Source organism: Eschrichtius robustus, chromosome 1 (genome assembly GCF_028021215.1).
Source record: "Eschrichtius robustus isolate mEscRob2 chromosome 1, mEscRob2.pri, whole genome shotgun sequence".
Classification (NCBI taxonomy): Eukaryota; Metazoa; Chordata; class Mammalia; order Artiodactyla; family Eschrichtiidae; genus Eschrichtius; species Eschrichtius robustus.
The window spans coordinates 181,969,146-181,981,253 of record NC_090824.1 but is presented as its reverse complement, the minus strand read 5'-3'; the positions used below and the strand labels follow the sequence as shown (position 1 = coordinate 181,981,253).

The following is a 12,108-nucleotide window of genomic DNA, read 5'->3' as shown; positions in this document are numbered from 1 at the left end:
AAAGATGAACAGTCTCACTTCGACTCCTGAAGCATATACCGTGGCTGAGACTCGTTAAGAACTTTTTACTTACAGTTGGGTGAATTATTCTTTTCATACAGGGCATTAGATTTTATGTTCCTGCAGCACCTCTCATGGTTCCTTGAATGAAGGATTTCAGTACATGTTGATCGATATTTAATAAATATTCCTTGACTACCCCAGGATCCAGACTTCCAAGGTTCATCTATGAGAATTTTTCCAGATCATTCTGGTTCCGTTCATTTCAAGCATGCATGAACATTCTTACCATTTTTCTTCCCCATTCTCTACGTGTGATTACATTCTGTGGTCGGTTATTGAACTGATACATCCTTGGCTGCCTTCTCCCCCCTTGTCCTCACTCTGTGAACCCCTGGTTAAATCCAGCCTGGGCCTTCAGTGCTGCCTGAGCTTCCAAGTCCAGTCTCTCTCCCACGAACCTAGAAAACTATTTCCACCTTGTCCTCTCTCTGAAAATCTCCAGTACCTCCTTCCTCTCCCACATTTTCTCAGCCCATTGCACTGAGAAGTAGAAGCAATCCAGAAAAAGGTTCTACAAGCTCCCAACACATTTGCCTCCCTACCCGCCCGCACTTGTGACAGGTGGCCCATGGTCTTTCCTGTTCCTGTGCACGGACTGTCCTGTTTCTAAGACCAGTCCCCCTCGTGTGATTCTCTTCCCACCTCTTTTCTTGTCCCTCCTCTGCTCAAGGATGTCCCCCCCACACACACACAGTAAAGCCCAAATCCTCACAACGACATCAAGTCCCTGCATGATCTGCTTGCCAGCTCTCTCCCTCACCCTCCGTTCTAGCTTACTGGTCTCACTGCTGCCCCACAGATGTTCCAAGCATGCCTCTGCCTCAGGACCTTTGTGCCTTGCGGTCCCCCTGCCTGGAAAGCTCTTCCCCAAATTCCAGTGGGTTCTCTCTGTCCCTCACTAGGTCTGGTCACCTGCTCAGTGCCATGCACACACACACCCCTGACATCCCTTACCTTCCCCTGCTTTCCTTCCTCCCCGTCAGGCGTACTGTCCAGTTTACTTGTTTATCCTGTTTAATGCCTACCTCCCCTCCTCACCCCCAGGGAAGCTCCTCCACGGAGTTTTGTGTTTTCTTTACCAGTGCATCCTCATCTCATAGAACAGGTGCTGGGGCTACAGGGAGGTGAACCAGTCAGGTGAGGTCCCTGCCTGTGTAGAGTTCACTTCTAGCGGGGGGAGAGAAGTGCTATGAAGAAAATAAAGCCGGAAGGAGTGATACTGCCCAAGGGAATCTTTTTTCTTTTTTAATTGAGGTAGCATTGGTTTATAACGTTATGTAAGTTTCATGTGTACATTCTTATATTTCTGCTTCTGTATACCCTACAGTGTGCTCACCACCCAAAATTTAGCTTCCATCTGTCACCATACTGTTGATCCCCTTTACCTCTTGAGCAAGAGGGAAAACGGGAGGAGCTGAGGGCAGAGAGGCAGGTGGGGTCACAGGGTCTCACAGGTCTAAGGAAGAGTTTGGAACGTACTGTAAGTGCAGCAGGAAAGCATTTGGCTGCACCACGCGGCATGCGGGATCTTAGCTTCCCGTGCAGGGATTGAGCCTGTGCCCCCTGCAGTGGAAGCGCGGAGTGCTAACCACTGGACCTCCAGGGAAGTCCCCATGTGAGGGTTTTTTTTTTTTTTTAATATTTTATTTATTTATTTATTTATTTATGGCTGTGTTGGGTCTTCGTTTCTGTGTGAGGGCTTTCTCCAGTTGCGGCAAGTGGGGGCCATCCTTCATCGCGGTGCGCGGGCCTCTCACTATCGCGGCCTCTCTTGTTGCGGAGCACAGGCTCCAGACGCACAGGCTCAGTAGTTGTGGCTCACGGGCCCAGTCGCTCCGCGGCATGTGGGATCTTCCCAGACCAGGGCTCGAACCCGTGTCCCCTGCATTGGCAGGCAGATTCTCTACCACTGCGCCACCAGGGAAGCCCAGGGGTTTTTAACAAGGGGTAATATATGGTTTTTAAAGATCATAGTGGCCATTGTGTGGAAAATGGATTGTAGGGGAAGGGATGAGAGCAGGGTGACCTGTTTCATAGCTGTCTCTCTAGCACAAGACCTCACTGTAGATAAACATGTATTGAACCAAGTTACAAATGGATGGCAGGGGATGATGGGCTGTCTTCGGTTGCCGACTTTCCCTTTGGAGATAAAAAGACAAGAGAAAATGAGTAAAAATACAATTCATAATTATTTCAACTATTTTAAACCTCTGGATGGTTTATAAAATGGGGGCCACGTTGGAGATACTCTCAGAGGATAAATAAAAAGAGAAGTTGATTCTTAGATTAAAAAGGTAGAACACGGGACTTCCCTGGTGGTGCAGTGGTTAAGAATCCACCTGTCAAGGCAGGGGACATGGGTTTGATCCCTGGTCTGGGAAGATCCCACATGCCACAGAGCAACTAAGCCCATGTGCCACAGCTACTGAGCCCACATGCTGCAACTACTGAAGCCCGTGTGCCTAGAGCCCGTGCTCCACAACAGGAGAAGCCACCACAAGGAGAGCCCGTGCACCGCAACGAAGAGTAGCCCCCGCTTGCCGCAACTAGAGAAAGCCTGAGCACAGCAACGAAGCCCCAACGCAGACAAAATAAATAAATAAATTTTTAAAAAATATAAAAAATAAGGTAGAACAACTAGCATATTTGGCCAGTTTGCTTAACTGGAGATGAAGAGAACAGGGAGGAGAAAGCAGTATTTCGAGAGAACTTTGCCATAATTTAGTTGAGGTGAATTGTAACAGTAGCAAAAAGCACCACCTGCCTCTAGTCAACAAAGCAGATGTGAAACAGAAGCAGTTCTGATCAGTGGGAGAGGAGAGAAAATTAAGAAGCTAAGGTGTATATTTTTTCTGACTTAGGACACTCCAGACTTATTTCTAAAAACAAAAGGCTGTGTGGCACAGAACATTAAAAAAAATAACTGAGTCATACTCATCCATTAATAAAGTAACTAAGATGTACTAACACATTAGCTACAACATGTTTTATAAAGGGTAGAATCAAGTTTATCTGAAGTACTTTGCCCTCAAGTGTTCTGTGGGGTGTTGACATCACTTTGGATCACAAATGATATACACAGTTTGTGTTGCAAAGCTGTTGGAACTGGAAACAGAATCGGATTCACTCATTGATTTTATTTGTTTCTTTGTTTTAAAGCTCTGTGACACAGGAGACCAATTCCATTTGTAAATTTTATCATAGAAGCAAAAATGTATATATTGCAAATGATTTAGGGCTGGGATAATTTTGTATTTATTAGTTTGCAAAAGAAAAAGAAGAAATGATAAAAACCATTAAATCTTTACTATGATGGATTAGAAAGGGGAAGTTTTTTCATTCTTGAGTCATTTTACCCTATATCATATGGTGTTGATATGAAAAGTACTCAGCTTGCTAGTAACCTACCTAGCTGTGACTTAGAGTGTCATGTGTTGGTATATAGCTACTCTTCAGCTTGCAAATGTGAAGAAAGCTGTGAAGAAGACTAAATATGATTTCTTCTTGCTAAAAGTCGTCAGCCTTCTCTTGGTTTTTTTTTTTTTCCTAAGTTTTATAACTGTGGTCATTGGTAACTACATATGGATTAAATTTAGTTTGCAATTTCTGCCAAAAAAAAAAAACCCAACCCTTTCATAATTGCATCATTGTCAAATTATGTGATTTAGTTTTTTTCTCTCTTTAAAAACAAAACACCAAGCTATGTTTGATTTTCTCAAGAATTCCTAAGCAAGAATGAAATGTGGTCAAACATCATTAATTTTTTCTTCGGGAAGATTGTCTTCTAAGTCCTAACACTGGTAGTGTTTCTTAGGACATGTAACTACTTTATAGCAATAATCCTCAGCCGAGAGCAGCAGGTATGCCTTCCACAGAAAATAAGCCATGGTCATTCCACTATTTGAGGCATTTCTGTTTTCCACACAGCCATCCATGTTTGATTTCTCCAGTCAGATGAATGGGTCTTTGACACTGTAGTAGTTGGGCCTATTGTTTCATTATTTTATTTTATTTTATTTTATTTTTAAAATAAATTTATTTATTTTTGGCTGCATTGGATTTTCATTGCTGCGTGCAGGCTTTCTCTAGTTGCGGTGAGCCAGGGCTACCCTTCCTTGCAGTGCATGGGCTTCTCATTGCAATGGCTTCTCCTGTTGCGGAGCATGGGCTCTAGGCGCACGGGCTTCAGTAATTGTGGCGCACGGGCTCAGTAGTTGTGGCTCGTGGGCTCTAGAGCACAGTCTCAGTAGTTGTGGCACATGGGCTTAATTGCTCTGCGGTATGTGGGAAACTCCCAGACCAGAGGTTCCCCACCGAACCCATGTCCCCTGCATTGGCAGGGGGATTCTTTCTTTTTTTTTTAAAATTAATTAATTAATTTATTTTTGGCTGTGTTGGGTCTTCGTTGCTGTGCACGGGCTTTCTCTAGTTGTGGTGAGCGGGAGCTACTCTTCGTTGCAGTGCGCGGACTTCTCATTGTTGTGTCTTCTCTTGTTGTGGAGCACGGGCTCTAGGCACGCAGGCTTCAGTAGCTGTGGCTTGCAGGCTCTAGAGCTCAGGCTCAGTAGTTGTGGCGCACGGGCTTAGTTGCTCCACAGCATATGGGATCTTCCCGGCCAGGGCTCAAACCTATGTCCCTTGCATTGGCAGGCAGATTCTTAACCACTGCGCCACCAGGGAAGCCCTGGAAGGGGGATTCTTAACCACTGTGCCACCAGGGATGTCCCAGGCCTGTTGTTTTAAATACATCAAAAGATGTACATACAGGGACTTCCCTGGTGGCGCAGTGGTTGAGAATCCGCCTGCCAGTGCAGGGGACACGGGTTCGAGCCCTGGTCCTGGAAGATCCCACATGCCGCGGAGCAACTAAGCTCGTGTGCCACAACTACTGAGCTTGCGCTCTAGAGTCTGTGAGCCACAACTGTTGAGCCCGTGTGCCACAACTACTGAAGTCTGCGTGCCTAGAGCCCGTGCTCCGCAACAGGAGAAGCCACCGCAATGAGAAGCCCACGCACTGCAATGAAGACCCAACACAGCCAAAAATAAATAAATAAATTTATTTAAAAAAAAAAAAAAAAGATGAACATACAACAAAAACAACTGTCCAACTAGAGGTTTCTGGGCTGCAGGTTTTCAAGGGAAAGAAGTATTCTTCGGACAAGCCTGGAATAGTGGTCTAATTTGAATGGTCCCAGGAGGAGGAAATGCACCTTTATTGCCCTGATGTCTGCATTTGAGTCTTAGGTGTGCAAGTGTGGGAAGAGCAGTACTAGGTGTGCTTCGATTTGTGGTCCTTGCCTGCTCCTCATCCAGATTCTTATCACCATCCACACCCTTGGTTGCTCTCAGTAACTCTGCACAGAAATCCACAGGAATTGCATTCTTCACTGTTAACTACACATTGTCTTCAAGATCCAGTTGGGTGGGAGTGGGACCAGAGGGGCAGTTTCCCTGCTGCTCAGAATCTAACCCAAACTTTGGGGGAGGAAGAAATGTTCCCAATTGTATGACCTCTCTCTTCACTCCATCTAAACACTTTTTTAAAATAATGATAAGCCTCATATGTGAATTATTCATATGTGAATAACCAGGACCAACCTTAGACAGACAGAATAGGCAGAACTTGTCTCTAACTATCTCATGCTTCTCTTTTCAAGTTAGAATAGAAACTTAAGCAGGAGTGTCAGGGGGTTCTGGTTGACGACGCTGCTTCCGGGAATTCTCTGCTGGCAGCCTGTGGAGTAACTGCAGGCACTGCAGGCTGGAGTTTGGGCAGGGATGGTCTGGAAAGGGAAAGGCAGCCCTTCCTTCCCGTGTGGCACTCAAAGATGGGCTCTAACTAGAGCTAGCTCCCACTTAATTAGGGAGGATCAGTGATCTTGGCAAAGAATAAAATAAGAACGTAGATCTTCCCAGAAGGAGTTATGGAAAATCTTCCCTTAAACATAAGTGTCTAATAAATATGGGCTTCATGGGCACATTTCCACGGTTCCTTTTGAAGACTGGATAGATAGCACCGTTATAACCTGTAGCACTCATAACTAACAACTGCTGGAATTAAAAATATGCTACAAATACACAGGTATCAAAGAAAATCCAAACCCTAGCTGATTACTTGTTGAATTAATTCTGTTATGTTACATCAGAATTATGGTCTCTCTTAGGGATCAGAAGTTTTAATAACCTTGACAAGTTTTTTGGGAAAAATCAGTGAAATCCTGTGCCCTTATGAGTAAATTCTCACACCAAACCCTCCAGGTTTGGAATGAGGTAGCTACCAATTTGACTGTGAACTCAATGTAGTAAATTTTTTTTTAATAGAATGAAAAGTGCATTAGGTCACTCATTTGCCTGCATGCCTCCATAATAGCTCTTTCTCAATCTACATTGATCTGGCTTAATCCACCTCTAATCTCAAACGTGTTCTGCTGTGACACCACCTGCCTCTCAATAAGACCCCTCGGTCACTCTGCAGGTGTCGCTCTGCAACTCCCGACCTTCAAAGAATTGTAGATTAACCAACTTGATCTTAACCTGTGTCGTAGAACTCTCGGGTTGCATGAAATGGGACCCAACTCCAGCTAAGCAAGACAGAAGAATTTATTATAAAGATACCGGCATGGCTTTCAACTAAGCAACGCTTCTGGGCTCTGAGATGAACCTGAAGAAGTAACAGAAAGATGTCAGGGAGGCAGGCAGGCAGCACTTCTTGGGTTGTGTTGGTTTTCTCTCTCCCTCACCAGAATGCAGAGTCTCTGAAAGCTGGGCAAGGACTTTGCTTATTGTGTATTTATTTCTGTTTTTGTGAACTGCTTTCTCTACGTTTATATTCCTGGCACCTTAAACAAGTGCTTGGCGTATGAGTGAGTTTGTGGGACACCTTCTTACTTAAATTCGCAGAAGCGATAGCAACCTTGAAACCTTAACCTTCGTGGGTGGCCTCCTCCGGCTGCTTGAATTTACTGGCTGCCCTGTGGCTTTATCCTCAGCTTGTTGTCAAGGTGCACATGAATGATAACAGCACGAAGTCACTGATGGTGGATGAGCGGCAATTAGCCCGAGATGTTCTAGACAACCTTTTTGAGAAAACCCACTGTGACTGCAACGTGGACTGGTGTCTTTATGAAATATATCCAGAACTACTGATCGGTAAGTCCCAGTTCCAGCAATTGGCTGTACTCCAAAAAACCTGTGCGTTTGCTTTATTATGGGTTTTGGTCTATTGTGAAGAAGAGTTTGGTTCAAGGCTATCAAGACTCCCCCTACATCACTTCCCTTAGGTCAGGTTCAGTGCCTGCCTCTTCATTTATCTGTGGCAAAGAGACTCGGATTGGAGCAGGTGGCCAGACCTTGGGGAATGTAAGCATTATTGCTGCTACTTCTCTAGCGGATCCAAAAGGGAAAGAAAGTGACAGGAGAATGCTTCTTACCGCTTGCTTAGCAAGCTGAGCAGATGGTCGGAGGGCCTGGATGTCTGTTAGCCGATGTCTCTTTAAAGTTTGCTTCTTTATACTCTAGGGTAACTCTGCCGCGGGCCTCACATCAGTGTCGGCTCACTCAATGTCTGACAGTTTGTCTAGTGGAAGAGGCTCAGCCCTGAAGAGCAAAGGACAGTGGATAGAAGTTGATTGAGTTTTTTTAAAAAGCTAAAAAGCAATTAAAGAAATACTCTGTTACTTCTCATTCTTAATACCACTCGTGGAACAATTGTCTCCTGGGAGAGCCTGTTGGAATACAGAATTACGTGTTTTAGAAGCTTTGGGTACACATCTTTCTGGAGGAAATGGTCTGCACGGAAATAACCTCTTGAAGTTTTCTTCAACTCTCTGAGTCAAATAGAGAATTGAAAGCTCTCTAAAGGAAGGTTTAGGGTTGGTTCCAATATTCGTACATTGTTTTTTAGAGTTTTAGGGAGTGATGTTTTCTAGTACTCATCACGTATCTCACAATTTCATTCAAAGTTGTTTACCCAATTATTGCCTAATTGTCCTCCTTCCATATAGGATGTTACCTCCACCTGGGGCTATTTAAAATAGTCAAAAATTCTAACATGAAAAAAGAGCAATGGCTGACCATTATCACTATATTGTAGGTTCATCTGCCATGTTTTTAATGAAAAATAAGTTGAAGACCTGAGACTGAAGAATACACATAATAGAGATGTTACAATGTGACATCATGTAAGAATTAGGGATTTCTAAAAACTGATGAGAAGTATGAAGCATTGTGTTAACTCAACACCAGCTTATTTCTCTGTTGGGAACCCTGATGTCTTGGGTCTGAAAGAATGCTTTTTCTTGTTTTATCAGAAAGGTTTTTTGAAGACCATGAAAATGTTGTTGAAGTGTTATCAGACTGGACAAGGGACACAGAAAATAAAGTGCTGTTTTTGGAGAAGGAGGAAAAATATGCTGTATTTAAAAACCCCCAGGTAAGATAACTTGTATATTGTTAAACCATATAAAATATCCATTTTTTAATGTCACCTGTGTACTCACCACATCATTCATTATATCACAGAATATCACAAATGTATTCCTTTCAAAGAAACACAAACAACTTTTAGGCCATATGTAAACTAAGAGCCCCTTGAAGGATTCAGAGAGAAAATTCAGAGATCCTCTGATCTTTGTAGATCGTGGTAAAGACACTGGGCTTTGTCCTGAGGCTTGCAGGGAGCCGTTGAAGGGTGCTGAGTTGAGGGAAGATCACTGTGATCGCACAGCAGAGAATGGATTTGGAGAAAGTAAAAGTGGCAGCTGCCATGTGATGGAGAGGTGGTTACAGAAGCCCAGAAAGAACAGATGATGATGGACTGAAGGGCATTGGGAGAGACTCAGGAGGTAATGGAATTTTGCAGAATATGGTGACCGCTTGGATGCTGGTATAGTAAGGAGGCATAGAAGCAGACACGGATGACACTGATTCCCCGCTAGGGAATTAGATAGATCCTGATGCCCTTCACTTCGGTAGGAAGCATGAGGAGAGAAATAGATTGGGATATAAACGTGATGAACTAGATTTTAAACATTGCTGAGTTTCTCCTTCTCCTTCAAAAAAAAATCTCATTTCACCCTCCATAAATTCAGCATGAAATGTACACATTTTTACTTTTGTATTTTCTATCAGATGGGCAATATTTTATCTATAAATGTCACTAGAGACATGCTCCTAAATTTTTCCTTGTGTTGTTTTTCTTTTCTCACGAGATGAGTAAAAATCTTTCTACCTTTGACATCCCCGTCTCACCTGTTCTCCAACTCCAAGGTATTTATTTACAAGGAAAAAGAGAACTGACTGGATTTTGGTCACTTTCCCAATATCCCCCCCCAAACTTACCTTGCATTAAGGGACTTTCCTCTGTGATTGTAAAAAACTTCTAGAGATAAAGATAGTGACAGGAACTGACTTCTATTAAATAGTATTGGTTCTCAGTTCTTAAGATATCAAACCTAAGAACTTTTTTTTTTCTAACTTTTATTTGCTTTTTTTTCGGGGTTGGGGGGGCGGCATTTATTCCCAGCCCAGAAGTTTTTGTTTCTTCAGTTTCTTCTGGGATGTCTTTTTCTTCTGGGCAACCTCCTCTTCCGGTTTAGGAACAATCTGTTCTTTTTCAGTAAGGATCATCTCAGTGTGGCAGGGAGAGCTCGTGTATGGGTTGATCCGACCATGAGCTCTGTAAGTCCTGCACCACATCGTTGGGGCTTTGTTCGCCTGGATTTGCTCAACAACCAGAGAATCTACATCTACGCCCTTAAGATCAGCCTTACTCTCTGCATTTTTGAGCATGTGCAGTAAAAATTCAGCACTCTTTTTGGGCCACCGACCCTGGGTCCAGCCCCACTGTTTGGCCTGGCCACACCTACCAACTCCGCCACTGTAATGACGGAATGGCACACATTGCTTCTTTAAAGTGACATCCTTCAGATACTTGGTGGCTTTTCGGATACGCATACACTTATTGGCCTGGGCAGTTTCACGAGTGTTCTTAAAGTGAACACGAAGAGTTGAACCTCTTGATTTGCATGATTTTGTGGGGTTTTCTGGATCAAGTGAATAGCAAACCATTTTTAGAGGTTACCTCAGGCTTTTCCAGGTTACTGGAAAAGCCTAAGAACTTATTTTCATGGCAGTTTATAACAAAAGCTACGTTTTATCAAATGCAGAGGGATAAACTGATGATCCAGGGAAAGAGGGAAATTGCCAGAAACTATTAATAGCTACTCTATGCTAGGCTAGAAGCTTTGCAAGTATTATCTTCAATCTTTACAACTATAAGGGTTAAGAAGGATATATTGCTATTCCTCTTTACAGATGAGAAAACTGAGATCAAAGATAGAAAGGAGGCCTTTGTTTGATCTTAAGACTCACTGGGGACTTTGATGAGTGGTTTCCATAGGTTGAGTCTTCTGTTCAGAGCTCTCAAGGCTATAGGAAACCTGGAATGAAATTGGTAGTGACTGAGGACGTCCTCAGACAAGGTAAATTGAATACAGCTAGCAGGATGATACCACAAATGGAAACAATTGACTCAGAAGTTACTACACTGACTCAGTTTCCCACAATGAGAAGAAACTGATTGCCAGAGGCCCAGATCAGAATAAGCCCCCATTTATTCTCCTGCTCTCTCTGTAAAAGTGGATGCAAAGGCCTGGCCTGGGCCACCATTCCTGGAGAACCGTGTGCTAAAACAGTCACATTGTTTTACATGGTAAATGACATCCTCTGTGCCCTTAGAGACAGTGGTGCCTACTCTCAGAGGTCTGCAGGTGTAGATCTCTGGAGTGCTTGAGAGTTCAGAGTCTGTCTTTCTCCTTGGAATCTGCATTCATGACTCCAAGGTCAGTCTGTTCTTGGCCTCCCCATAGCCTGTTTGATATGTACAATATGGATTAGTATTTGCAGCTTGACTGAGAAAGAGCTTCTGTGGCCCAGAGTATCCGTTCTTCTGGAAAGTTACTAAACCATACAAAATTATGTAAAATTTCATGAAATTTTACAACACTGAAATCCTTAGTACTTAATAGGATTCTCTTACAAACTACTTATCTGCAGGGATAAGTCTAGGCAGGCGGCAGGAAAATGAATGCAAAGAGAGGTTTTGAGCTCAAATATTAGAAACAACCGTCAGTAAAGATTTGGGGACATCGGTGGTGTGCTTTGCAGGCACAAATGCAAAGCACCGCCTCCACCCATGACTTGAAAAGTGATGCTGTTCACCTGTGTCTCAAGTGTCACCTGCTGACTGTGTGGTCTTAGCAGGCTTTCTGATGACACCTGAATTCAGCGTTTCTATTTGTACAATGTGATACGGCTGTACTTCCCACCTCGCAAGGTTAAATCCAGCATGAAAACCACTTGCAACATCGTGATGTTATATATAAAAGTCAAGTCGTTTGATGCCAACTGAAATTCAGCAGTCACCTATGAGAAAAGACGAACTGAAGCATATTAAAAAATTTTAAGAGTTTATTTGAACAAAAATCGATTCGAATCAGGCAGAACCAAATCAGAAGTCATTAGGAGCACTCCTCAGCTAAGAACCAGGGGAGAGATTTAAAGAGAGAAGGTGATGGAGAGAAACCAGATCCTGCAAATTTGTGGACCAAAAGATGCTTAATTAGGAAAGAATTTCCCCAGGATGACTGGTCTATACTTAGAGAGGTAATATCAGATCACCTCATTTTTATTTTTTTTAATTTTTAAATTTTTTTAACCTTTTTTAAAAATTTATTTATTTTATTCATTTATTTTTGGCTGTGTTGGGTCTTTGTTGCCGCGTGAGGGCTTTCTCCGGTTGCGACAAGCAGGGGCCACTCCTTGTTGCGGTGCACCGGCCTCTCATTGCGGTGGCTTCTCTCATTACAGAGCACGGGCTCTAGGCGCACGGGCCTCAGCAGTTGTGGCACACAGACTCACACGGACTCAGTAGTTGTGGCACGCAGGCTCAGTAGTTGTGGCACACGGGCTTAGCTGCTCCATGCATGTGGGATCTTCCCGGACCAGGGCTTGAACTCGTGTCCCCTGCATTGGCAGGCGCATTCT

At 43.5% G+C, this 12,108-nt stretch overlaps 1 protein-coding gene across 3 annotated transcripts in view; it reads left to right on the top strand.

The window, feature by feature from the left end:
• The window catches only part of APBB1IP (amyloid beta precursor protein binding family B member 1 interacting protein), a 101,164-nt gene that overhangs the window by 53,381 nt on the left and 35,675 nt on the right, over nt 1-12,108 (top strand). For all 3 annotated transcript variants that reach the window (XM_068538509.1, XM_068538513.1, XM_068538504.1), the window contains 2 exons: nt 7,053-7,212; nt 8,373-8,494. In XM_068538509.1, the coding sequence (XP_068394610.1) occupies nt 7,053-7,212; nt 8,373-8,494 (282 nt within the window). The remainder of the gene's footprint in view (nt 1-7,052; nt 7,213-8,372; nt 8,495-12,108) is intronic.